We start from the raw sequence: 25,125 nt of genomic DNA, 5'->3' as shown, positions 1-25,125 counted from the left end.
ACGGGAGGCACCGAGCTTTTAACGGGAGGCACCGAGCCTGCAGCGAGCAGCCCCGGGACCCCCTCCGGTTGCCCGCACCCCTCGCGTCCCCTCCGGCGCCCCGAAGCCCCCCCGGGGCGGCGATGCCGCCCTCGCTCCGCCACCGGGGCGGCGCCGGGGCGGTCCGGTGACGCGTTCCGGGCAGGCTCCGTCTTTCCGGCGGGGCCATGGCGCCGTTCCCGTCGGGGCTGCTGGTGCTGACGGCCCCGCTGGGCTCGGTACCGGGCCGGGCGGCGGCTGCGCTGGCGGCGGCGGCGGGGCTGGTGGCGGGGCCGCTCTACGTGCACCTGCAACCGGGGCTGCTCCTGGGGGGCTCCGCACCGCTCCCCGCCGCCCCTCCGCCGGCTCCGGTTTTGCTCCGGGCTTTGGCCGCCCTTTACTCGGCGGCGGCGGCGCACCGGGGGCTGGACGTGCGCGTCCTGCTGGGTCACGGGCACCGGCTGGCGGAGCCGCCCCGCGTCCTGCTGGCCGACGGGGGGGGCGGCGACGAGGACCCGGTGAGCTTCGGGCTCCGGCAGCTGGCGGCCGCCGCTTACGGTTGCCCCCCCGGGTTGCCCACCCTGCTGCTGGGCGACCCCGACGGTCCCCGGGTTGCCCCCGAGGGCACCGAGGGGGAGCTGCCCGCCTACCCCGACGTGGTGGTGGGGGGCACCTTCGACCGGCTGCACGGTGCCCACCGCCTGCTGCTCAGTGCCTGCTGCCTCCTGGCCCGGAGGAGGCTCCTGGTCGGGGTGGCGGACGGGGAGCTGCTCCGCCGTGAGTGCTGCGGGGGTGGCACCGGGGGTAGGGGAGGTGGGAGAGGGTCGTGGTGGAGGGTTTGGGGTGGGGGTGGTGGGGAGAGGGGTTGTGGAGTTTACCCTGGGAAGCCTGGAGGGGCTTGGGGGGAGGCTGGTGGGAAGGGGGTTGGGGGGTCTGCACCCCAATGTCCCTGCACCCCAGTGCCACCGCGGGTAGGGGGACAGCAGGAGACCCACCGGGATTTGGGGTGAGACCCACCAGGAGCGGGGCTTTGGAGAAGGCAGACCCCAAAACCCCAGGACCGGTTCCTCTCCCTCTCTCCCTTCCCATTTATCCATCGCGTCGTGGCCCCGCGCTCAGCCCCCGCGCCCCCCCCGTGCCCCGCAGACAAGGTGCTGAAGGAGCTGATCGAGCCCTACGAGCTGCGGGCCGCCAAACTGCGCGAGTTCCTGGCGGACGTGCAGCCCGCGGTGCTGTACGACATCGTGCCCCTGGCCGACCCCTACGGCCCCGCCGCCACCGACCCCGAGCTGAGCTGCATCGTGGTCAGCGAGGAGACGCGCAAGGGAGGGGAGGCCGTGAACAAGAAGAGACTCGAGAACGTAATTTTGGGGAGGGGGCCGAGACCTCCCAGCCCCACCACCGGCGGGCTCAGTGGGCTCCTTGTCCCGGCAGGGGCTCGCTGCGCTGGAGCTCTTTGAGATCCAGCTGATCAAAGACCCCGAGCACAGCCGGAACGAGGAGGAGAAGATCAGCTCCTCCAGCCTGCGGCAGAGGCTGCTCGGGACGCTGCTGCGGCCCCCGCGGGTGAGGGGGGGACACTCGGAGGGGTTGTGATGGTGTCGGGGGTCTGGGGGGGCTGTGGGACCCATAAATGGGCTGGACCCCGCTGCTGGCTTTGGGAAATGTCCCTAAAGACGCCCGTGGTGCTGCTGTCCTGAACTCCCGGAGCAGGTCTGGGTGAAATATGGGGCAGAAAGCAGGCAGTGGTCGGGGTTTTGGGGTCCCAAATGGGGTCACCGGTTTGGGTGAGTTGCGGGGTGAAAGCTCGATGCCCTCGTGGAGTCGGGGAGCCGCAGGGATGGCAGCCTGGGGTGCACGTCCCAGCCCCAGGGAGGGACAAGTCCCCGCTCTGCAGGGCCGGGAGCTGCCACGACGCCCGCGGGATCCTCGTGTGCCACCCCCCAGCCTGACGGCAGCCCCCGTCCCCGCAGGAAGCCCCCACTTTGCCGCCTCGCCCCTACGTGATCGGGCTGACCGGAGGCACCGGCAGCGGCAAAACCTCCATCGCCAGGCTCCTGGGGCAGCTCGGAGCCTTCCTCATCGATGCCGACAAGCTGGGCCACGCCGCCTACCTCCCCGGGGGCCCTGCCTACGAGCGGGTGCTGGCAGCGTTTGGGGCAGGTAGGGGTCCCTGGGGACGGCTTTGGGTGGTCCCAAAGGGGCAAAGTTTTCCCCCAAATCCTCCGTGCCCCATGTTGGAGCTGCTTTCAAGGGGCTGTTTCGGGGCTCTGGGCTGAGCTGCTGCGTGTCCGACTTTTTCTGGAGTGTGATAAGGAAATCCCGGGTCTGGTCCCACACTGGGGGGCCCTTTGGGGTCCTGTGCTGAAGTCCTGCTCTGCCCCATGGGCCTCATCTTACCACGGGGACATCAGTGGGGTTCGTCCCATCCCAAACACGTTCCCCTCCTGCCTTGCAGAGATCCTGAGCGAAGACGGGACGATTAACAGGAAAGTCCTCGGGGCCAAAGTGTTTGGCAACCAGGTAAAAGCGGCGCGGGGAGTGTCAATATTTAACCTCCCGAGCTCAGAGCTGTCTCCGCGTCTGTGCCGGGGGCTTTTTGCTTCGCAGCCCTTTGAGCTCCTGGCCCTATTCCTGGCAGCAGTGCCGCACGGCGAGGGCAGGACACGGGGATCACTTCCCCGTCACTGTGTCAGTGGCCACGCAGGACGTGCCCCCGGCACCCTTGGCAGCTGCTGCTGCTGCTTCCCCAGCCCTGCTTCCCTCTGTCCTTCACCCAGCACCGAGCTGAAGCCCCGCCGTGCGCGTCACCCGTGCCCTCTGGCCGTCAGGGGACTTGGACGCGTGGCAAGTGGGGCTCGGTGACCCCGCAGCCGCACGGGACCCCCTGCTCGCTGGTGCCACCGCAGCCCAGGCTCCTCCTGAGGGTCCCTCGGGGGCTGGCGGGTCCCACGGGGATGCTGCGGCGCGAGGGGGGCTCTGCAAAGCGCTCCTCCTGCTGAAATTCTGCTGAGAGAAGGGTGGGAAAGGGAAAAGAGCCGGCAGCCATCGGTAGACACCAGAGCCTTTACCCAGCGTCTCTCCCGGTGTCCCCTGGTGCCGATTTCTGCTCTCGTTGGCCCCCCAGGAGCTCTGAACCCCGCTGTGTTTCCCTTCCAGGAGCGGCTGAAAAGCCTCACGGACATCGTGTGGCCTGAGATCGCCCGGCTGGTCAGGAAGGAGATCGGGGAGGCCGATGCTCAAGGTAACCGGGGCGCGCAAACGGGGGTGTTCGCTCCTGTGCCGCGCTCCAGGTGCCCCCTCCCCACGGATTCCGCTACTCTGGGCAGCACCGCGAGGATTTCCCGTGCTCAGCCCCTGCTTTTTTGGCTGGGGATTTTCACTGCTGCTGGTGTGCTGCCTGCTCCGAAACAGCCCCAATTTGTTTGTGGTGGAACCTCCGGGAGCAAAACCTTCCCAGCTCCGGGAGGGCTTGATGGGCGTTTGGCTGCAGGCATCATTTGGGGTGCGCAGGGGGCACCTGAACCCCCTGATACGGGGCATTTGGGCAAATGCAGCCCCCAAAAGCAGTCCGAGGAGCGCTCGTGGTGCCCTGCCTGGCCGGGAACGACGAGCGATGGCCTCGTGCTGCAGGAAAAGCCGTGTGCGTGCTGGACGCGGCCGTGCTGCTGGAGGCCGGCTGGCAGGAGATGGTGCACGAGGTGTGGACGGCCGTCATCCCCGAGGAGGAGGTGGGTGCTGCCCTCCTGCTGAGCCCCGCTCCCCCCTCCCCAAACCCCTGAGTGTCCCCCCCGCGCTCCCCCCAGGCTGTGAAGCGCATCATGGACAGGGACGGGCTGAGCGAGGGGGCTGCTCGCAGCCGGCTGCGGAGCCAGATGAGCAACAGCCAGCGCGTGGAGCAGTCGCAGGTGGTGCTGTGCACGCTGTGGGAGCCCGAAATCACCCGCAAGCAGGTGAGCTGCCGGCCACCGAGCTGGGGTCTGCATTTGGGGGGGCGAGGGGGGGACCCCAGACTGGGACGGGGATGGAGGGCTGCGTGCTGGGGCTCACCGCGAGGCTGCTGTGGTGTGGGATGAGGGATGAGTTCACACAATCCCAGAATTGTTGGGGTTGGAGGGGACCTCCAGGATCCCCCAGTCCAAATTTTTAACCTAACATCCTTTAAAGCCCTGCAGGGCTGGGGGCTGCAGCACCTCCCCGGGCAGCCCATCCCAATCCTCTCAGCCCTTTTGGTAAAGTTCTCACTCACATTCAGGGTTGGGAATGGAGCAGGGAAGGGGCAGAAGGTTTGGGAGCCCTTCTTTTGGGGTTCCTCCCCCTCTGACAGCCGTTCCCTGGCAGGTGGAGAAGGCCTGGGCCCTCCTGCAGCAGCGCCTGAGCCACGCACCCGGATCGCCGTCCCGCTAACGGCCCCGTGGGACACCGAGCATCGAGCCGGGACGTGGGGCGAGGGCACCGACCATGAAACGGGTGCGGAGGGGCTGGGGCTGAACCCCCCCCGCTGCGTCCCCACCCCGCAGAGGGGCCGGGAGCCCCCTGCCCTGCTGCTGCCGCCGCCAGACACCGTGACCCCAGGAGTGGGAATGAGCTGGAATCGCTGCGGCAGTGCCTTGGGTCAAAGGGCTGAGCCCCCCCCCCGCTGGTGCCTGCACGTCCCGAGAGCGGGGGGCACCGCCTGAAGCCCCCCCCTAAAACCCCCAGGGCTTGGGGACAGGCCCTGGGCACTGTGAGCCCGTCCCGCTGTGCCAGTTAAAGAGCAGTTTTCCTCGGCAGTGTCTGTGGGGTGTTTTTGTCCCCTTTTTCAGCCGTTCCCCCCCCGGGGGCTGCCCCCACCACCGCCGCCGCCACCCCGGGGGCTTCTTCCCCGCTCAGAGGGGGGCAGCAGCCCACCGGGGCGTCCCCCGGTGCCACCGGCCAGTGTCCCCCCGGTGCCACCAGCCCACGGCCGGGGGTGCTCGGGGGCTCTGCCCTGCTCCCGGTGCTGGTCCCGGTGCCCTCATCCTTGGGCTCCCCCCTCTGCGTTCCCGTTACACCGGGGGTGGCTCCACCGGGTGTGGTTTGGGGGTCCCAGTGCCGGTCCTGGTGCCGGTCCCGGTGCTGGTCCCAGTGCCAGTCCTGGAACTGGTCCTGGTCCCGGTGCCGGTCCCGGTGCCGGTCCTGGACCCGGTCCGAGTGCGGGGGGGGTGGGCGGGGCGCCCGGTCCCGCCCCCGGCGCTCCCCCGTGATATCAGCGGGCACCCGGGGCCGTCCCGCCCCGGTACCGGCACGGGGCACGGGGCCGCGCAGAGCAGAGCCGAGCCATGGCCGGGTGCGGGCGGACGCTGCTCGGGGCTGCTGCCCGGTGAGACACCGGCACCGGGACCCCAGGACACCGGGACCCCGGGACACCGGGACCGGGGTCGGTGCAGAGCACCGAGGGGCAGCAGCTCCGGTTTTCTGACCCCCTTTTTATCCTCTCCAGGTGCCCCGGTGCCCTCTGCTCCCCGTGCCCGCAGCCGGTGCAGCCCACGCGGCCGTTCCTCAGCCTGGTGGGCTCCGGTGCCACCGGGTACCGGGAGCACCGCGTCCTGGGGTGAGTTCGGTATCAGAGGGGGGGGGGAACCCGGTTACCGGGTGGGTGCGAGGTGCTGGTGCTGAGCTGTATTTTTGCCTCCCCTCCCCAGGTATTCGGCACAGCAGATGTACGAGCTGGTGGCCAACGTCGGGGACTACCGGCTCTTCGTGCCGTGGTGCCGCCGCTCGGCCGTGCTGTCCCGCCGCGGCCATGTGCTGCGGGCCGAGCTCGAGGTCGGCTTCCCCCCCCTCCACGAGCGGTACCTCTCCGAGGTGTCCTTGGGGCCCCGGCAGATCCGGGTAAGCCGTGGTGTTCCCCCCCTCTTGGGTTTGGGGTTTGTGTCCGAGTGCTGGGGCTCAGCAGGATCCATGTCGGGGGGAAAAGCTGGGGGCAGGGGGCACCGGGGGCGAGGGGCTGCGATGCACCCTGGATCCGGAGACCCCAAACTGCTCCTGTGCAAGGAAAGCCGCCCCCAGCAACGCTCCCCCTGCCCTAAAACCGCTCCAGCAGCCCCGTGTCCTGTCCCCTGCTTGGCACTTGGGGATGGGGCCGGGGCCGTTCCTGCCGCTCTGCCTGGTGCTGGGTGCGCGGTGCCTGGGCCCCCAGCAGCTTTTTTTGCCCTCCCGCAGGCGGTGAGCAGCGACTGCCGGCTCTTCAGGCACCTGGAGACGCTGTGGAGCTTCGGGCCGGGGCTGCCGGGACGGACGGACAGCTGCTCGCTGGATTTCTCGGTGAGTTTACAGCACCGGGGACCGGGCCAGGCTTTGGGGGCAGGGGGCTGCCGGCCCCGCTGCGTCCCCCCCGAGCCTTCCCCAGCACCTCTCCGCCTCCTGCCAGGTCTCCTTCGAGTTCCGCTCGGCGCTGCACTCCCGCCTGGCCGCGCTCTTCCTGGACGAGGTGGCCAAGCAGATGGTGGCCGCCTTCGAGGGCCGGGCGCGGGAGCTCTTCGGGCCGCAGGCTGCACAGCGAGCAGCGCGCCGGGCCTGAGCTCGGCCTCCCCCTGCCCCCAGCCCTGTTGAGGCCTCCCCCTATTTATGGCTATTTAACCCCCCCGGAGATAATTTATTGTTTTTTTTTGTAAGCCCCGCTCCTGTTGAACGCTGTCGACACCAGGACCAAGCGGCCTCGGGCCGTGCGGCCGCTCTGTTTGTGGTGCTTGGGCAATAAAATTTGGGGCACGGACTGGCTCGGGATCGTTATTTCTCCTCGTGTGGCCCCCATCCCTGTGCTGCCCCTTGTCCCCTTGCTGTCCCCATCCCGTCCCTGTCCCCTTGCTGTCCCCGTCCCGTTCCTGTCCCCGTCCCGCCCCCGCCGCCCCCCCCTCCCGGCCGTTCCCGGGGTCAGGGCCGAGGGAAGGCCGCGGCCCACGGCCTCTGCCCCGGGCCCGGCGCCCCCTGCGTCACAGTGACGTCAGCGCCGTTACGCAAACACCGGGCACCGACCCGGCCCCGCCCCCTTCCCTCAGGCCCCGCCCCCTTCCCTCAGGCCCCGCCCCCTTCCCCCGGTCCCGTCCGGGCGCCCCCTGGCGGCGCCTCGGGCCCGCATTTCCCATCAGCCCCCGCGGGCGGGCACGTGACCGGGGCGGGCGGAAGATGGCGGAGCCGCCCGGGGCCGCGGCCGAGGACTCGTGGGGCAAGGTGAGAACGGGGGGGGGGCACCGGGAACCGGGCACCGGGAACGGGCCTCACGGGCGAGGGGCTGCGGGGGGGTGAAGGTCAAGGTGAGGGGCGGAGGGCAAAGGGCCAGGGGGCCCGGTTGGGTCCGGTAGAGCCCGGTTCGGCCTGGTCGAGGGGGCCCGGTTCTGTCCCGGTTGGTCCCAGTTGAGCCCGGTGGGTACCGGTTGAGCCTGGTTGGGGCCCGGTTGAGCCCGGTTCGTCCCGGTTAAGTCCCGGTTGAGCCCAATTGGGTCCCATTTGGGCCCGGTTCATCCCGGTTGGGTCCCGGTTGGGCCCGGTTCGGCTCGGTTGGTCCCCGTTGAGCCCTTTTCGTCCCGGTTGGGTCTCATTTGGGCCCGGTTGGGGTCCGGTTGGGTCCCTGTTCGGTCCCGCTTGGGCCCTGTTCGGCTCTGTTGGGTCCCCGTTGAGCCCGGTTGGGTCCCGGTTCGGCCCGGTTGGGCCCGGTCAGGTCCCGTTGTGCCCGGTTGCGCTGACCGCCGCCTTCTCCCCGCTGCCCCAAGGTGGACGCCGCCTACGGTGACAACGGCCTGGACTCGGGTAGGTGCTGGCGGGGCTCGGGGCTGCAGCCAGACCCGGCCCGGGGCTCCCCGGGACTCGGGGGGGCGGCGGCGGGGAGAGGGGGGGGGGGCCGTGGCCGCCCCTCGCCCCCTCACCGCCCGCCTGCCCGCAGCGCTGCTCGGGGACTGCGCCCGCAAGGGGAGCGTCGTGTCCCGTGCCAACAGCATCGGCTCCACCAGCGCCTCGTCCGTCCCCAACACGGGTGGGTTTTGGGGGCTGGCCCCCGGTCATTGCCTCTTCTGAGCCCTACGGTTGGGTTTTGGGGTCCATCTCCTGGTCATTGTCTCCTCTGTCCCCATTATGGGTGGGTTTTGGGGTCTGTCTTCCAGTTATTCCCTTCTCCGTCCCCATCACAGGTGGGTTTTGGGGTCTATCCCTGGGTTGTTCCCTTCATCCCCCTGCCTGCTGCCTGGCCCCATGTGGACAGAGCTGGGGGTGCCCTAGGGGTGTCCCCAAGTTGTCCCAGGGGTGTCCCCAAACTGTCCTGGGGGCCGTTGCAGAGCTGCGGGAGGAGTGGGCCCAGCTTGAGCCCCCCCTCCTGTGCTCACATTTTTTTGTCGCCCCGCAGACGATGAGGACAGCGACTACCACCAGGAGCCCTACAAGGAGTCCTACAAGGACCAGCGCAGGCGGGCACACACGCAGGCGGAGCAGAAGAGGCGAGATGCCATCAAGGTAACCCCGAGGCCGTGGGAGCGCGGTGGCTCACCCCTTCCCGGGGCCCTGCGGCGCTCAGGACCCTGCTTTTTGTGCCCCTTTCCCTTTTTTTTTTGATGCTGGATTTACTCTCCTAACCCTACGTGTGTTGGGAGCCGCCTTGGCTCTGTCCGGCTGCGTGGTGGGAGCTGGGGTTTGGCCCCGTGTGAAGCCACGGCAGAACTGGACACCCCAAACCCTGCGTGTGAGCCCTGGGTGGGGTGGGCTGTGTGACCCACACCCCAAACACGGGGCTCTGCTTCCCCCGCAGAAAGGCTACGACGACTTGCAGGCCATCGTCCCCACCTGCCAGCAGCAGGACTTCTCCATCGGCTCCCAGAAGCTGAGCAAGGCCATCGTCCTCCAGAAAAGTGAGTCCTGAGCAGGGGGGGAGAGTAAAAAGGTGCTCCCAAACCCCAAAACACCCTGCAACAGCTCGGGGGGGGAACCTTGTGGTCAGGGGAGGCCAGGTGCTGACCCACAGGAGAGTTGGGGCCACCAGGAGCTGCTGCCCTGGGAGTCTCAGGGGGGCCGTGCGTGCTCCCAACACCTCACGCTGTATTTTCTTGCTCAGCCATCGACTACATCCAGTTCCTGCACAAGGAAAAGAAGAAGCAAGAAGAGGAAGTTTCTATCCTCAGGAAAGAGGTGATGGCCCTGAAGATCATGAAAGTGTAAGCAAAACTGCGCGCTCGCTGCCCTCCTTCCTGCTGCTTTTCTCCCCTGTCCTTGCGAGGCTCCTGTGGGGTGCTCCCAGCGCTCCCCAGGCAGCCCAGCACCTGAGGTACCAATCCTGTGCCTCCCCGCTGGCATCCCTCCTCGTTAGGTGCTCGTTAGCAGGGCTCTGGCTCAGGCCAGCTGGTGGAGTTGAGCGTGAGGTGGATCTGAGTCTGAAAACAGATCTGCTCCCGGTGGCTGCAGCTGCCCGGAGTTTATTCACCCGCGGGCTCCTGGCTGGTTGCAGGAACTACGAGCAGATCGTGAAAGCTCACCAGGACAACCCGAATGAGGGGAAGGACCAGATCTCCGACCAGATGAAGTTCAACGTTTTCCAGGGCGTCATGGATTCCCTCTTCCAGTCCTTCAACGCCTCCATCTCAGTCACCAGCTTCCAGGAGCTCTCGGCCTGCGTCTTCAGCTGGATCGAGGAGCACTGCAAGCCCCAGGTGAGCACGGGCACCAGGCGATTCAGGAGGGGCTTCTCCAGTCCTAACGGTTCCATGATTGTAAGATCCCACCTCCAGCTGCCGGGCTGGCTTGGGGCTGGAAGTTGGCCCCTTAAAACAGTTCAGGAGGGGTCCTGCTCCTTCCCAGTCCTTAAGACACCTAAAAATTTGCTGGGAGTTAAGAAGCCGTTGAGGGGGGTGAGGCACGCAGGCAGAGCAGGTCCTTGTCGTGCCGAGGCCCTGCAGCCCAGGACCACGGAGGGTGATCGTTTCCATGCACCGCGTGTGCCCCCCGACGGGGATTTCAGCAGGAGCAGCTCACCAGGGAAGGGCTGCTCCTCCCCTGCAACAAGTGACCGGCTCTCCTCTCTGCCCCAGACGCTCCGGGACATCGTCATCGGGGTCCTGCACCAACTGAAGAGCCAGCTGTACTGAGCCTTCCCTCACCAGCAGCTCCAGGGCTGCCGCCTCCCTGGCCCCTGCCGGAGCTGGGCACCTCCTGCCCAGGTGCTGGGTGAGGGAGAGGCCGGGCTGTGCCCCTCGGGGCTGTTCCTGAAGCTTCTCCATTTATTTATTGTGACTGCAAAACCGAAACCAGGCTGTGCACGCATCTCTGCTCCACAGGTACTGGCACAGCTGACGTTACCAAGTACTTCTAGGGACTTAGCAAAGGGAAAAGGGAAAAAAAAGTGTTTTGAATGTGTCTTGGCAGCCAGCAGAGAGTCCTTAGCTCAGGCAGGCGGGTGGTGGTTGGGTTTGCCTGTGCCACTGACTCTCCACAGCCACAGCCGTGCTGGCAGAACAGCTCTGCTCTGGGCTAAAAACCCTTCTGCCCCTGGGAAATGAAAAAAGCATGCTAAAAGCTGTTGTAACACAGATTAGGAGGGTTCCACAGCTGCAGGCTCTCCCTCCCTCCCTCCGAAGCAGCTCCTAGGAGGACAAGAGGCTGTCCTGGGCTTGCGGAGATGCTTTGGGGAGCTGCAGGAATGATCAGCCCCTCACTGCCAGGGCCGTGCTCGCAGGGAGCACACCGGGGCCTCGCTGTCCTGACCTCTCTTTGTAGCCATAAAAGCCCAGAAGGGAGCGGACTTTCTTTGCAGTCTTTTCCTGCTTGTGCTCGTTGAGATGTGCCTGGCTTCATCGCGCTTCAGGTCGTGACGTGGCCATGCTGACCAGGGAAGTAGTGCAGTAGCCGCAGCCCCGCGCTGCCGGGAGCTCTCACTGCTCCTCCTTAGAACCATAGGATTTTTTTTATACGTATATACACATAACCACCCTTGATTTTATTTTATAAATCACTGAAATCATTGTGAAGCCCTCTCGGTGTCAGTTGTGCAGACAAATGCTTGCTGGGACAGTGACCGTGACCCCCACAGATGGGGTGGAGCAGTGCAGGAGCCGTTTGCTGCTCTGGGGGTTTTTGGATCCCCTTCACAGCAGCGATGCCTGCAGCAGGGTCTGGTCTCACTCATCACCTTCTTGCTACCCCTCCAGCAGCTATTTTAGGGTGGTTTTCCCTCTTTAATGCTGTTTCCCAGCTCCACGTTGTTGGTCGGGATGCTGCAGCTTGAGCTTGGTTAAGCTGCTCCTGCCTGACTCGAGAGGAACCCTTCTGGGGATTAATTTTTATACGCGATTCTTCCCCAGCCCCCTTTTTTTGGGTGTTCTTTTCAATTCAAAGCAGTGGAAGCCCCCAAGGAGCTGAGCTTGGGGGTGATGCCTGGAGTTGGTAACGTGGGGCAGCCGTGGCCCTGGAGGGGTTGCTTGGTGAGGAAGGAAAACGCTGCTGGGGGCTGAGAGCCTCTGCCAGAAGCAGCCCCCCACCTCGCGAGGAGGATGGGGGTTTTTACAGACCTGCCGTTATTTTTCTATGACGAGAAGTAATGAAATAAATTGTGCTGAATGTTTTAATGACACCTCTGCTTTGAGTTCTTGTGGCTGGGCTCCCAGAGCCTTTCCCTGGAGCAGGTAAGAGCTGGACACAAAATTTCTGGAAGCCCAGCCCTTCACAGCAGCTGTGGCTCAGCTTTCCAGCTGTGCTTTTTACCCTCCTGGCTCTCGCCTTCTACCCCCCAGGCAGGGGAGTTGCACCCAAGGGTGGCCCTGCAGCACTCTGAACACAGAAGACACCACACCAAAGCACATCTGGAACAAAAGCAGGGTGTTTAATGAATCCTAGTCTGTGTACAGCTCCGTGCACCCCCTGAGAAGCCGCCCCCTGCCTTTCAGTTTGCTGAACTCGTGCTGGGGCTCTGCAGCCCCCACCAAACCCAGTTCATTCACCTGTACCAGGCACTCGCTTCCTCTTCTTGCTACGCCACCAGAGCCTCCAAACCAGGGCAGTTACAGCTTCCTGGCCACAGCCCGGTGAAGACACCTGCCCTCAACAGGACACTGGGCTGAAGGTAAGGAAAGAAATGGCATTCCCTCGGCAAGGGAGAAAGGGAAAGGGCTCAGTGCTGAGTTAATCGTTCCAACCACCCTTCCAGGGGCAAAGCACTTAAAACAAACACATACAAAAGATGCGGGACAAGCCCCCAAAAAAAAAACAGCCCAAAACCAGCAGCTGAGTGTCAGCAGCACGTTCTGTTCCCTGAAGGCCTCCCTCAGCACCTCACACGGCTGCAGGCAGGGTGACGTTGTGGTCCTCGTCCGTTTCGATGCCAACCTCCTCCTGTGTGAGGACAAAAGGGGCTCGGGGCAGGATGGGAGCTGCTGGCACAGCCCTCCCGGGGCAGAGCCAGGCACTGGGACTTACAAAGAACTGCTTCTTGCTTTTGGGGTACCCCTCCAGGATGGCGTCGAGCAGCTCGGTCGCCTGGCAGGACAGAGAGAGCCCTGGGGTCAGGCTCAGGGCTGAGTCCCAGCCTCTGCTGCAGCTGCCAGGCACTGGCCCGCAGGGGGTGTCAGAGCCAGCACAGCTCAGGAAAAGGTGGAAACTGCTCTTTCTGATTCAAGGAGCATTCCTTTTGTTTCCACAAGAACAAACAATATTTGAAGATGTTTCTTAATCAGGTATTTCAGTGACATGGCCTTTCCCAGAGGCTCTTGGTACACATTAGTCCTTACCAAGCCCGGGCAGCGCTCGGCAGTGAGCACAGAGCACCTTTAATAGTCACAGTGTTTGCCTGAAGTCCCCCCAGTCTGTGTCACAGCTCACAGAACACTTGCCAACCACTGTCCCATACAGGCACCAGCGTCACCGTGGGACTGTCACTGCCACTGCTCCCCCCCAACCACCCCATGTTCACAGCAGAGCCTTACCATCCGCTTCCTCTTCCTCCACTCCTTGCAGTACAGCCTCTGCTCACTGCACACCTGCCAAGAGCAAGGCAAAGTGAGAACAACCCAGCCAGGAGCCAACCTGCGGAGCCTCTGTAAGCCCAAAGCTGGGAAATGTCTGGTTCCAAGGACATCGTACATCTGCGCTATGGCCAGAGGGGTTTCAGGCAGCAGGAGCAACTCACAGCCCTTACAGGGACATGAACTGTGCCTTGTGATGGCTCAGGAGAGGGACAGGTTGAATTGATAAAGTGCCCAGCCCCTCTTCACCTTCTCTTTTTCCTCCGGCGTGACGTGGTTGGTGGCAGACTTGATCCTCTCCAGCTTGTCCGCGTAACCGGCGCAGTCCTTCCTCAGCTCCTCCACCTCCCGGGCCATCTCGGGCGTCGTCATGGAGCCGCTCAGCTCCCTCAGCTCTGCAAGGCAACGCCGATCACCGGCAGGACCAGCAGCCGGCTCCCAGCTGTCCGACCCTGCAGCCCACGGCCGGCACCGGGGCCGTACCAGGAGCCCTCACCCGCTTCCATCTGCCGGCAGCCCTGCTGCAGAGCCTGCAGCTGAGCCGACAGCGCCGCGATCTCCCCGTCCAGCCCTCGCAGCTCCGCATCACTGGCGGCCGGGAGCTGCTCCTGGAAGGGGGGGGAGGAAGCAGCAGGAGCTCAGCGGGACCTGGGGGGGGGGGGCTGGGGCAGGGCTGTGGCCGGCCCGGAGCTCACCTGGTCGGCGAAATAAACCTTCTGCTTGCCGTACACCTTCTCGCGGATGCGGCCCTGCTGGGCCAGCTGCTCCAGCGCCTTCACCACGGCCTGAGGGAGGTGGGCGGTCAGCAAGGCCCCGCTCCCCGCCCCGCTAGGCCCAGCCAGGCCCGGCCCGGCCCGGCCCGCTCACCGCCTTGCCCAGCCCGTGCTCCCGCTGCAGGTTCCCGAAAACGTCCTGGGCGCTGTAGGGGCGGTTCTGCTCCCGCAGGTACCGCAGCAGGACGGCGGCGGCTCCTGAGGGACAGCGGCGCGGTCACCGCGGGCGGCCCCAGCCCTGCTGGGAGCCCCCCGGCCCCGCCGGCCCTCACCGCCCGCCGCGGGGCCCTCCCGCCCCTTGCTCATCCTCCTCCTCCGCCGCCCGCCGACCAAATGACGCGCTTCCGGCGCGGCGAGCGAACCACCCCCGCCGATTGCAGCCAATCGGAGCGGGAGGGAGGAAGAGGGGAGGGCGGTGATTGGATGACGGACGCGAAGCCACGCCCAGAAATGGGAGGGGCGGGGGGTGCGCGGGTAGTTTGAGAGCAGGGTCCGGGTCACGTGGTGTGTGTGTATGGGGGGGCGTCGAGGCTCCCGAGGGAGCTCAGGTCTACCCAAAGGATTCCATTGGGGAGCAGATGGGGGAAAGTGTCCAGGGCCCTGGTTAGGGTTAGGGTCATCAGGATTCGTGTTCGGGTCGTTAGGGTTCGTGTTCGGGTTAGCTCCACCACTAGGGTTAGGGTTTGGGATAGGGTTGGATCTGCCATTCGGGTTAGGGTTAAGGTTAGGGTTGTGGTTAGAGTTAAGGTTAGGATTAGGGTCATTAAGGTTAGGGTTTGAGTTAGGGTTAGAGTTAGGGTTAAGGTCGTTAGGGTTAGGGTAAAGGTCATTAGGGTTAGGGTTCAGGTTAGGGTTAGAATTAGGGTTAAGGTTAGAGTTAGTGTCAGTAGGATTAGGGTTAGGGTCATTAGGGTTATGGTTAGGGTTCGCTTTAGGGTTTGGGTCGTTAGGGTCATGAGGTTTAGGGTTTGGTTTAGGGTTTTGCTTAGGGTTTGGGTTAGGGTCATGAGATTTAGGGTTAGGGTTAGGGTTAGGGTTTTGGTTAGGGTCATTACAGTTACGATGAGGGTCAGGTTTAGGGTTAGCGTTCCGGTTACATTTCGGGTTGTTTGGAAAGGGAGGAGGCGCAGAGTCCTGCGTCCTGTGGGGTTGCGTAAAGGCCCCCGGGGCCGTCCCGGTGTCCCCAGGGCTCCCGTTAGGATCCCCCCGCTCTGGCCCCAGCGCCGCCCCCGCTGCTCCCCGGGGTCCCCCTCAGCGGCGCGCCGGAAGTGACGTCATCAAACGGCGCCACGGCCCGGGGCCTAGCGATGGCGGCAGAGACCGGGGCCGGGGGCACCGGGGGGGCGGAGGCGGAGGCGGAACCCCGGGTCCCGGACCCCAGCCCCGGTACCGGCACCGGCAGCCGCCCCCCGACCTGCCCCGGGAAGCCGCGGCCGGGTGGGATCCGGCCGGTACCGGGGGTCTGGAGCGGGGCTGAGGGGGACCCGGCCGTTAACGGGCGGCGGGGAGAGGTGGGCCCGGCACCTGCATGGGCCTGTGGGGTTGGGGCGGGCACAGCTCGGCCTCCGCACCTCCAGCTCGTTATCCCCGCTTATAATTCATTATTCCTTTGCTTCATTACCTTAATTACATGCCCCGGCGCTCCCTGCCTGTGGCGCGTTACCTCTGGGGTGAATTATTTTACCCCGCAGCCTTTGATGTCTGCCCGGTGCTAAATAAAACGTTTGTGCTCGTCCTCACAGGGCCCGGCCCGGCTGGAAGGCGGCGGTGAGGCTCCGGGTGTCGGCGTTTCCCTGCCCTGCAGCCTCCGGCCCATCATTGAGGAAGTCAGTGAGGCTGCGGGCAGCACCAGAGCTGCTCCCTGCCAGGTTTGGGTGAGGCCCTGAGCACACAGGGGCACGGCCAAGCACCTTCGGAGGCCTCCTGAGGTGGGTGTTTCCAGGTATTCTGTTTTCCTACTCCATCACGAGGTGCTGTAAGGGAAAGCAAAGTGGGAAGTGGTTGGCGTGTCCCCCAGGGGCCTGTGAGCAGGTGTGGTGCGAGGCCTCGGGCTGGTGAGGCCGGGAGGAGGTCAAAGAGAGGGAATTCCTGTGGGAGCCGTGCCGCAGGTGCTGTGAGCACAAGGCCTGGAATGCAGCAGGTGCTGCCCAGGTGGGGGTATAGCTCAGGGGTAGAGCATTTGACTGCAGATCAAGAGGTCCCCGGTTCAAATCCGGGTGCGCCCTCCCCTTTTCCTTATGTTTTTGCCCCCAAAAGGTCCATTTGGGGCTTCTCAGTTGCCAGCTTTCCCCTGAACTCTCTGCAGGGAACGTCCTCTGGCAGACGTGGCGGTAGCCAGGCAGCAAGAAGAAGATTGACAGGAGAAGAGGACTGGCACCGTGGAGGTTGTGAGCAGAGAGGTATTTCCTGCGGTGTTTTTTGTGCTGGGAGTAATTTGTTGGGGTGCTGGAATTGTTTGGAATGAGCAGAAAACTTCCAGCAGTGGAGGAGGCTGCCACAGGGGGTATAGCTCAGTGGTAGAGCATTTGACTGCAGATCAAGAGGTCCCTGGTTCAACTCCAGGTGCCCCCTCTTTTTCTTGTCTTTTTCAACCAGCTTTTGGCCCAGGAAAGCTCAGGGCTTCTGCTCTGAATTGCCCTGCGCTGTTTTTATCTAAGTTTGCGATTTTCTGTAGTAACTCTTTGCAGCAATTATGTTCATTGCCCTGTCCAGGCTGCTGCCAAGTTAATGAATCTTAACCCGTGGTCAGACACTGGGCATGTATAAATGTTTTTAAAACCACCTGGTGCAGGTGTCACTCCAGGGGGTATAGCTCAGTGGTAGAGCATTTGACTGCAGATCAAGAGGTCCCTGGTTCAACTCCAGGTGCCCCCTCTTTTTATTGTGCTTTTTTCAGGAAAAAGGACAAGGTGTTTGCCTCATTTTTAGATCCTGTGAGCTACTGTTTGGCCAAAGGGCTGGTCTCTGAACCAAACCCAGGACAGAGCATTAATCTAGAAACTCAGCCAAATCTGTGTGCATGTCAGTGACTAAGCAAAGGCACGATGCTTCCTTTTGGGCTGTAGGAGTCGTTTTGATCAGCCAAGAGACTGCAGTGGTTCTACGCTTTGTCTCCTGTATTGATTCTCTGAATATACTTTGGCATGTGCATTTCAATGCTAAGGAGTCTGTCAAATAAAAAAAAACAACTGAGCTCTCTGTGATTTTTGTTTTTGTTGTTGTTTTTTTTTCCTGCACCTTTCTGTTTGCTCACCCAAGGGGGTATAGCTCAGTGGCAGAGCATTTGACTGCAGATCAAGAGGTCCCTGGTTCAACTCCAGGTGCCCCCTCTCTTTATTGTTCTTTTTAAACTGCCTTTTACTTAGGAGAGTTCAGGGCTTCTGCTCCGAGTAGTTGTGTGCTGTCTGTGTGTTTTTGTGTGAGATGTAATTCTCTGTAGTATCTCTTTGCAGAAGTGATGTCCATTACTCCATCCAGGCTGCTGCCAAGTTGATGAATCTTAACCCGTGGTCAGACACTGGGTGTGTGTAAGTGCTTTTAAAACCACCTGGTGCAGGTGTCACTCCAGGGGGTATAGCTCAGTGGTAGAGCATTTGACTGCAGATCAAGAGGTCCCTGGTTCAACTCCAGGTGCCCCCTCTTTTTCTTGTATTTTCTTGTCCTTTTCAGCCAGCCTTTTGCCAGAATTCATCACAGGAATAGAAGATGGACACACCACCTTAGGTCTCAGGAGCTTGTCCTACATGTTGGAGTCTTTGTGCTGCAATATTCAAGGCACTCAGTGCCTGCCTGCTAGGAACCTACCGGGCTTCTGCCCTGCGTGAGTAGCTCTGTGCTTCTGTGTGTGTTTGGTCTTGATTTCGTGCAGCGACTCCCTGCTGCCATCCATTATGGTAGGTTCATTACCATGCCCAGGGAGCTGTTGGTTAAAGGCTTCTATCCACTGGACATGGACACTGGGCTCCGCGTGCAGTGCTGTAAAATTCCTCTGTGCAGGTGTTACTCCAGGGGGTATAGCTCAGTGGTAGAGCATTTGACTGCAGATCAAGAGGTCCCTGGTTCAACTCCAGGTGCCCCCTCTTTTTCTTGTCTTTTTCAACCAGCTTTTGGCCCAGGAAAGCTCAGGGCTTCTGCTCTGAGTTGCCCTGCGCTGTTTTTGTCTAAGTTTGCAATTTTCTGTAGTAACTCTTTGCAGCAATTATGTTCATTGCCCTGTCCAGGCTGCTTTCTAGTTAATGAATCTTAACCCGTGGTCAGACACTGGGTGTGTGTAAGTGCTTTTAAAACCACCTGGTGCAGGTGTTACTCCAGGGGGTATAGCTCAGTGGTAGAGCATTTGACTGCAGATCAAGAGGTCCCTGGTTCAACTCCAGGTGCCCCCTCTTTACCTCCTTTTCCATCCTTTCTTCTTTACAGACAGAATAGGGAGAGACCTTCTTATTCCCCAGAGGTTTTTGGGGTCACTTCACGTTCTTTTGCCAACCTGTCATGGTTTCAGCTGAGAGAGAACTAATTTTATTAGTTAAGGCTTGTATGATGCTGTGGTTTCGATTTTTGATGAAAACAGTGGTGATAATACACTGGTGTTTGAGTTGCTGCAAAGCAGTGCTCACCCAGAACCGAGGACTCTTCTTCTCCTGCTGCCCTGCTGGGAGAAGGCTGGGAATGCACAAGCCAGGAGGGGAGCAGAGATCAAGACGGCTGCCCCACACTGGCCAAGGAAATGCTCCGTACCATCTGATGCCATGCAATAAAAGCTGGGGTAAAGGAGGGGGGTGACAACATCGGGAGCTTCTGGGGCAGCCAAATGCTGTCGTGTTTGATGAGCTGTGGAAGTGATGAGCCACTGGAAGCGGCTGAACGCCTGCCAGCTGATGGGAAAGGCTGGATTCATTCCTCGTTTTGCTTTGTTTGTGGGCACAGCTTGTGCTGTACCTAGTAAACCATTATATTTATGACAACCCCTGACTTCTCGCATCGTTCCCTGTCGGGTTCCCTCCCCATCCCACCGGGGCAGAGCGAGCTGGAAGCAGCCGGGCGGTTCCCAGCCCCCTGCCAGCTTTACACCACAACACCCACTCACACCTTCCTATTCCACCTGTCTTTTTACTTTACACACAAGCCCCAGAGGCGATGCAGACGGAGCAGTAACCGAGATAAACACCGAGCTCGGGGGAAGCCGGGATTAACGCGGCCGGGCTGGGCGCTGACTCCCGCCCCCGGGGGGACTCGAACCCGGCACCTCCGGCCCCGCGGGCAGCCGCGCTCCCCCCTGCGCCACGCCCCAGCCGCCGCAGCCGCGCGTGGCTCCGGGGCAGGGCGCGGGGCTGGGAGCCCGGAGGACCCAGGTTCGAATCCCGCCGCGGGCGGAACCGGCCCCCGGGGGGGGGGTTCCTAAGGCCGGGCCCTGCTCTGCTCTTCCGTTTCCTTCCGCCATCAGCGGCGCGGCGGAAGTGACGTCGTCAACCGGCGCCACGCCCCGGTGACGAGCGGCGGCCGGAGCCCGGCGGGGAGGGGAGCGCGGAGCGAGCGGCGCCATGGGGGGGGGCGACCTGGTGAGGGGGGGGTCCGGCCGGGGTGGGGGAGGCCTCGGGTACCGGTACCGGGCCTTGAGGGATCCCGACAGGGCCTCGGGGGGGTTGGGAAGGGCCCTCGGGGTGCGGGCTCCGGGCCCGTGGGCTCCTGGAGCAGGCCCCGGGCCTCCGGTACCGGCCCCGGGCCTCGAGGTGTGGGCCTCGGGCCCTGAGGGATCGGGACAGGGCCTCGGGGTGCGGATTTAGGGCCCGGTCCCGCTCGGAGGGGGGTCCCGAGGCCGTTCCCTGGCCCCTTATTGGGGTGCTGAGTCAAGGCCCTGCTGTGGTTGTTGCCCCCGCAGAACCTGAAGAAGAGCTGGCACCCGCAGACCCTGCGCAATGTGGAGAAGGTGTGGAAGGCCGAGCAGAAGCATGAGGCCGAGCGGAAAAAGATCGAGGAGCTGCAGCGGGAGCTGCAGGAGGAGCGGGCCCGCGAGGAGATGCAGCGCTACGCCGAGGACATGGGCACCGTCAGGTGAGGAGCGGCCGCGGAGCCCACACCACGGCACCCACAGCCTGCTGGGGACCGGTGCTGCCTGGTGAGGTGCTCCGTGCCCTGCTGGTGCCCCTGAGGGACATATTTTCAGCACTGTTTTTAACGTGTGCGATGTAGAAAGTTTTCTGTTCACCTTCGTAAGCCAGCACTTTAAGTTTTACCTTTTAGTTTTACCTTTAGAAGGGAAAGGTTTTACTTGTAGAGCTCTGTAATAGAGAATAAGACGCTCTTGTTTGCAACAGGAAAAGAGAAGAGAAGCTGGAGTGGATGTACCAGGGTCCTGGGGGCATGGTCAACAGAGAGGAGTACCTGATGGGTCGCCCCGTGGACAAATACGTCTTTGAGAAGACAGAAGACAAGGATGCGGGCTGTTCCAACGAGACCGGGCTTCTCCCAGGCTCCATTTTTGCCAAGTCTGGTGCCAACTCCGTTCTAGACATGGCAAACAAAATCCGTGAGGATCCGCTCTTCATGATAAGGTACCAAACATGGGGGTGAAAGCGGCAGTAGATCGGACAAAACGTTTGTAACAGTAACTTGATAAAAACTTTCTTAGCTGTTTATGTAAAGATTGCTGTTAAGCTTGTTCCTCAGAGTTTCATCTGTTTGTGAGCTGTAGGTTGTAGGTGCTAGTCCTGGCTGCAGAGAGTTCACCAGCCGCTTACATGACTAGCAGGCTTTTGGTTGTGTGTTCTAGGCACAGCAATAAGTCAAATAACGTGTTTGAGTCAGTTTACTGCTTTTCAGTAGTTTTTCTAACTTGAATTCAACAAAGATTGTCATTCTGCTTTATATGTTTTTAGAGGTTGTGCTTGGGGTCTTTCATGAAAATATACTTTGAATTGCTTGTAAATACTAGTTTAATTTTCTTTTATTCTGCTTTAGAAAGAGAGAGGAGGAAAAGAAGAGAGAAGTTCTGAATAATCCTGTGAAAATGAAGAAAATCAAAGAACTGGTAGGTTTATCTCCATACTCCTTCACAGACTCAAAGCACTGAACTGAGGACAGGTTCATAGGTCAAATTAATATTTAGGAGAAGGAGCTGAGTTCCATTTCCTGACTTTCATAGGAAAACAGAATAAATTCAGCTTTGTCTGATCCCCATATAATAGGACAAGGTTCCTTATCAGTCTGTCAGCAGCAATTAATTTCTCATCCTTTTGGATTCAGTGGTATTTTTCTCTTCCTGCTCCTAAGCTGTGCTTTTTTAGCTAGTGATTTACTTACTTTGCCCTTGCCTTGTGATGCTGACTGCACGAGTGTAGGGACAGTAATTATTGCTAATGAGGTAGTGTTTTCCTTTATAGCTGCAAAACAGCTTGGATAAAAAAGAGAAAAAGAAGAAGAAAGAGAAGAAGAAGAAGCACAAGAAACATCGACACCGCAGTTCTAGCAGTGAAAGTACCAGCAGTGATGATGAGCGAAGCAAAGCTAGGTATGTTTTGAGGTGTTGTAATAAAAATATCTCATGTCCTGTTTCAGCTGGCTGTTTTTCTTGTATTTCTAATCCTCTGCAAGCCTTATCTTTCTAATTAATGCTCTTAATTTGCCTAACCATTTCTCTATTGTTACTTCATTGTTTTCGCATTGTTATTTTTATGACATTTTAATGTAAAAAATATTATGTTATTGAGCTCATCTGCATCAAAACTACTGCTCTGTTTTCTCGTTAGGTCTCAGAAGAAGATGAACAGTTCCTCCTGGAAACCTGCTCCTACCAAAGTCCCAGGATATGGCTTACAGGTAAGGACCCGTGTTTCACACAGCTTTCAGCAGCAAATTCCTGGATTAGGGAAGAGCAAAAGTTGAGGCAGCTTGTTGCAAGAGGCTGCTCCACTAAGTAGAAGGGGATTATGATTTAAGAAAGTTCAATTTGGAGCCATCCAAGCCTTGAAACCGAAGCTGTTCAGATGCTGGTAGGACATTTATTCTCTCTGAACGCAGGTTAGGATTTATTTAGTTTCTCTTACCAGGGTCACACGTCTGTTTAAATGCTGTGCTTAATTGTCAGAACAATTTCAGTGTGATACACCGTAAGTTAAACTGTCTTAAAGGTGAAGGCTTTAATAAGAACCTAGGAAATGCGATAAATACAAACAAAAATGTTTTTTGTGGTTCCTGTCCTTAGTCTAACTTGAGGTCTCCTCTGTAGCCTCGCTGTGATGCTCTCAGGGGACATCTCTCCTGAAGGTCACTTTTGCATTCCAGGTAAGAGACTCTGACCTGAGCCACAAGTCCCGGAGTTCCCCAGCTGCCAGCCAGGAGAGGGCCCCCCACAAGCACCGGGATCGCTCCAGGTCCAGGAGCCAGTCCCGCTCACCGCAGAGACGTGGGAGCAAGAAGAGCACAGAACAGTCGGGGAGCAGGGGATCGAGGTCTCCATCCAGGCACAGCAAACAGTGAGTGGGGCTGACACGGGAAACGTAAACCAGGGGCTGCTGGTGGGGGCAGTTCTCAGGAATCAAAAGCTCTGTTACTCAGTCTCCTCCTGCCACAGTGTTCAGTCCTGGGTGTAAAGGCAGAAGCTGCACAGCTGTACGAGTGCAGAAACACACAGGTTAGCAGCTGGAGGGGCCCTGTTGTCTGCAACGTGCTGCTCGTTTGCAACAGCCTCCTCCTGGGTGCACACATTAGGCATTGCTTATGCCTGTACTTAATTTGGGCCCCTAATTTCCTTTAGAAGGTACTTGTAATTGCTGAATTACCCCTACTAAACGCTGATAAAATCAGATACCAAGTGCTCATTGCTTGCTAATGAAATAATTAAATCAGATTAAAAATATGACTCAGTACACGATTAGTTTCCATTAACATTTGCTTACAAAGCAGCCAGGTAACGGTCCTGTAGTTCCGGAAGAGATTTTAGTTTCAGAATGCGTACAAAAAATCCAGGTAACATTTAGAGGTGTAATAACATATGTTTTGTTCATCTGTCCTAAAAAGAGGTATTTTTGTGTTACAAACAGCAATCGAGAGGAGAAAGGAAGAGCCAGAAGCCCTTCCCCTAAAAAGAGCTACCGACGACAGCATGTTCCAGGGTACACGAGGTAAGCAAAACGTTGTCCCTGTGCTTTTGGGGGGAAGTTGCCCCAAAGACTGTGAAACAGTTCGGTGTAATCTGTGAATCAAATTTACTCTGCTGTCTAAAATAGATTGTATCAGATTTCGGGAAAGTCAGACAGAGAGTGACGAAGTGCTCAGCTCAGTGCTCTGGAGCTTGGTTGTTCGTTAACTCCTTGGACAGCTTCCCAAACTGATTCACGGGGCTGCTGGCTCGCCATATGTCTCGCATCACTTTGCAAGGCAGTAATGCGAAGAAAGGCTTTGTCCTACGGGCTGTTAATTAGAAGCATTCTGGTTTACTGTCATCAGGAAAAGGTGACCTTGACAGCATCACCTTACCAGTCAATTAAAAATGAGAAGGCAGAAAGGAAGAGAAAAACAGGCTTTCCTGGGGGCACGGTAGAGCAGAACGTTTAGACTTGAACTTGCAAGCTTTGCTGATGGGGTACCAAAGGAAAAGCCATATTAAACACCCCCAATTTTGAGGGGCATAACTCGTAAAGAATGGAAAGGAAAAGAGGGTTGTGGCCTAGCAGAGTTTTATTTACAGTAGTGGTGTTTTTTACACATCTAGAAAGATCTCTCCGGAGGAACTGGAGCGTAAACGCCAGGAAATGATGGAAAATGCCAAGTGGCGGGAAGAAGAGAGAGCAAACAACCTCAGGAAACACCGAAAGGAGGAGGAGCTGGAACGAGAGCTGGAGAAGCTGGACTCCCGGGATGGAAAGTTCTTGCAGTGAGTGTCTATTATCTGTGTTTTCATTCCAGGGAAACACAGGCCACATCTTCTCAGGAGTGGGTGGTGGAACCAGTGTTTGAGATGCTCAGATTATGGTGTAGATCTGTCTATATTTTTTTTAAGCAGTAAAACTAGGGACATCTAGTTCTTCCAAATTCTGTTAATTAATCTCAAAAACACTGTAAACTTATGTGGTAACCTCAGTGCTCAGACCAGGAGACTTGTGGTTAGTTATTTTTCTCTATCCTGTAGAAGTGCCTGGGGTTTCACAAGCAGATTTTAAGTTCTCTATTTTTAGGAGCTTGCAATAGCTTTAGTCCTGCAAATCCATCAGGAGTTTGTGTGCCAGGGGCTTGTGGGACTGAAACCTCTGCACAACAACATGGACCATTCTAGTGGCATGCCATTGTGGCACATTGCTTTTCCCTCGTTTCTTCCCAGAAAAGCAATCAACTCCCCTGTGACAGATGCTTTTATAACTAATAGTTATATTTGGAAGATGGAGGAGACTTGAAAACTACTGAAAATACATTTCTAAGCACAGATAAATAAAGCATCAAATTTGCTACAAGCCAAACTAAAAGCTAGTCAGTTCCTGCAGAGCAGACTTTAATGTGAAACAATTTGCTCCTTTCTATTTTAGATTCATTTAGATTCATAGGTGGATGACTTGGGGATAACGAAGCCTGCTAGAAATGGTGTTACGTTTGGAAAAAGAGTCTAATTTTTTGATTCATTATTCTTTCTGCAGTCGCTTAAAACTAGAGAGCGCGTCTACTTCCACTCTAGAGGACCGAGTAAAGCGCAACATCCACTCCCTTCAGAGAACTCCCGCGGCCTTGGAAAAAAACTTTATGCAGAGATGAAACTTGTTCTCCCCCTGCTCCTGTGCAGGAGCTAAGCGGACACGTATCCCCAAAGGTGAGAGGCCTCCAGCCCAGGCTCACTGCTCTCTCCAGGACCAGTTTCCACCTCACAGAGAGGTGCTGGATTTCTGTGCTGCGGGGTGCTCCGGACTCCTGGCGCTGCGCCTCCCTGGGTGATGCCCTCACCCTCGCCAACACGCCGTAGCTGGAGGAACCGCGTGCCCTGGCGTTCCCTAGCCTAGTGCCCGAGCTCTCCCTGTTCTCTCCACCTCGTGTGGTTCCATTTTTGTACATCCTTAGCGCCGGGCTCTGCGGGGCGGTAGCTGCTGCGTCAGGCTCCTGTGGGCTCCTTTGGCTGAGTGAAGCCCTGCTTCTGGCAGCCCTCACGGCCCACCCCGACCCCCTGCAGGCCCGGTGCGTGGCACAGCCCCGGCCCGGGGGGGGGTCGTTCCCGGTGGGGGTCGCTCTCGGTGGGGGCAGCTCCGGAGGGGAGGGTGAGGAGCGGATCTGGCACCGCACAGGATACGGGTGCGGGGTCGGTGCGTGGCGGCAGAGGGCTGTGCTTGCAATAGAGCCGTTCCTACCGAGCCGTCCGTCCCGGAGCCGTTCTTTCCGCGCCGTTCGTGCCGCCCCTGCCCCTTCCC

The 25,125-nt window shown here is 59.6% G+C and overlaps 5 protein-coding genes, 1 long non-coding RNA gene and 7 other non-coding genes across 14 annotated transcripts; 12 read left to right on the top strand and 1 right to left on the bottom strand.

Annotated features, from left to right (window-relative positions):
- Window positions 1–178: 178 nt before the first annotated feature.
- On the top strand, window positions 179–4,790 carry COASY (Coenzyme A synthase). Its single transcript, XM_038168848.2, has 9 exons — window positions 179–795; window positions 1,165–1,379; window positions 1,453–1,584; window positions 1,992–2,181; window positions 2,477–2,541; window positions 3,178–3,262; window positions 3,652–3,749; window positions 3,825–3,971; window positions 4,360–4,790. Exons 1-9 carry the CDS (start codon window positions 207–209, stop codon window positions 4,423–4,425), a joined length of 1,587 nt encoding a protein of 528 aa, XP_038024776.1. The 5' UTR covers window positions 179–206; the 3' UTR covers window positions 4,426–4,790.
- Window positions 4,791–4,945: 155 nt separating this feature from the next.
- Window positions 4,946–6,754, top strand: LOC113839989 (coenzyme Q-binding protein COQ10 homolog A, mitochondrial-like). Its single transcript, XM_027445610.3, has 5 exons — window positions 4,946–5,359; window positions 5,480–5,590; window positions 5,682–5,871; window positions 6,202–6,303; window positions 6,410–6,754. The coding sequence occupies exons 1-5, from the start codon at window positions 5,319–5,321 to the stop codon at window positions 6,557–6,559; spliced, it is 594 nt and encodes a 197-aa protein (XP_027301411.2). The 5' UTR covers window positions 4,946–5,318; the 3' UTR covers window positions 6,560–6,754.
- Window positions 6,755–7,093: 339 nt separating this feature from the next.
- On the top strand, window positions 7,094–11,584 carry MLX (MAX dimerization protein MLX). Its single transcript, XM_038168831.2, has 8 exons — window positions 7,094–7,209; window positions 7,749–7,785; window positions 7,919–8,008; window positions 8,375–8,481; window positions 8,774–8,873; window positions 9,077–9,176; window positions 9,467–9,668; window positions 10,047–11,584. Exons 1-8 carry the CDS (start codon window positions 7,165–7,167, stop codon window positions 10,101–10,103), a joined length of 738 nt encoding a protein of 245 aa, XP_038024759.2. The 5' UTR covers window positions 7,094–7,164; the 3' UTR covers window positions 10,104–11,584.
- A 228-nt stretch (window positions 11,585–11,812) lies between these two features.
- Window positions 11,813–14,149, bottom strand: PSMC3IP (PSMC3 interacting protein). Its single transcript, XM_038168832.2, has 8 exons — window positions 14,017–14,149; window positions 13,839–13,942; window positions 13,667–13,756; window positions 13,468–13,579; window positions 13,221–13,366; window positions 12,933–12,986; window positions 12,427–12,486; window positions 11,813–12,342 (listed from the first exon to the last, which is right to left on the bottom strand). The coding sequence occupies exons 1-8, from the start codon at window positions 14,048–14,050 to the stop codon at window positions 12,283–12,285; spliced, it is 660 nt and encodes a 219-aa protein (XP_038024760.2). The 5' UTR covers window positions 14,051–14,149; the 3' UTR covers window positions 11,813–12,282.
- Window positions 14,150–15,053: 904 nt separating this feature from the next.
- On the top strand, window positions 15,054–18,154 carry LOC119714059 (uncharacterized). Of its 2 annotated transcripts, none has more exons than XR_011805140.1 (3): window positions 15,054–15,672; window positions 16,050–16,143; window positions 17,197–18,154. It is a non-coding gene; the product is annotated as an uncharacterized lncRNA (long non-coding RNA). The 2 variants fall into 2 exon arrangements; XR_005261219.2 differs by lacking the exon at window positions 17,197–18,154 and adding an exon at window positions 16,641–16,932.
- On the top strand, window positions 15,898–15,969 carry TRNAC-GCA (transfer RNA cysteine (anticodon GCA)). Its single transcript has one exon. It is a non-coding gene; the product is annotated as a tRNA-Cys (tRNA).
- Window positions 16,244–16,315, top strand: TRNAC-GCA (transfer RNA cysteine (anticodon GCA)). Its single transcript has one exon. It is a non-coding gene; the product is annotated as a tRNA-Cys (tRNA).
- TRNAC-GCA (transfer RNA cysteine (anticodon GCA)) lies at window positions 16,547–16,618 on the top strand. The gene has a single exon. It is a non-coding gene; the product is annotated as a tRNA-Cys (tRNA).
- Window positions 17,002–17,073, top strand: TRNAC-GCA (transfer RNA cysteine (anticodon GCA)). The gene has a single exon. It is a non-coding gene; the product is annotated as a tRNA-Cys (tRNA).
- Window positions 17,312–17,383, top strand: TRNAC-GCA (transfer RNA cysteine (anticodon GCA)). The gene has a single exon. It is a non-coding gene; the product is annotated as a tRNA-Cys (tRNA).
- TRNAC-GCA (transfer RNA cysteine (anticodon GCA)) lies at window positions 17,752–17,823 on the top strand. The gene has a single exon. It is a non-coding gene; the product is annotated as a tRNA-Cys (tRNA).
- TRNAC-GCA (transfer RNA cysteine (anticodon GCA)) lies at window positions 18,055–18,126 on the top strand. Its single transcript has one exon. It is a non-coding gene; the product is annotated as a tRNA-Cys (tRNA).
- Window positions 18,155–19,147: 993 nt separating the features above from the next.
- On the top strand, window positions 19,148–25,068 carry CWC25 (CWC25 spliceosome associated protein homolog). The gene is made up of 10 exons (XM_027445513.3): window positions 19,148–19,299; window positions 19,620–19,792; window positions 20,056–20,292; window positions 20,699–20,768; window positions 21,121–21,248; window positions 21,487–21,556; window positions 22,022–22,212; window positions 22,780–22,860; window positions 23,451–23,612; window positions 24,367–25,068. The coding sequence occupies exons 1-10, from the start codon at window positions 19,282–19,284 to the stop codon at window positions 24,479–24,481; spliced, it is 1,245 nt and encodes a 414-aa protein (XP_027301314.2). The 5' UTR covers window positions 19,148–19,281; the 3' UTR covers window positions 24,482–25,068.
- The last annotated feature ends 57 nt before the right edge of the window (window positions 25,069–25,125 follow it).

Source organism: Anas platyrhynchos, chromosome 28 (genome assembly GCF_047663525.1).
Source record: "Anas platyrhynchos isolate ZD024472 breed Pekin duck chromosome 28, IASCAAS_PekinDuck_T2T, whole genome shotgun sequence".
Classification (NCBI taxonomy): domain Eukaryota; kingdom Metazoa; phylum Chordata; class Aves; order Anseriformes; family Anatidae; genus Anas; species Anas platyrhynchos.
Note: the sequence above shows the minus strand (reverse complement) of the source record. Positions and strands in the feature narration are given on the sequence as shown.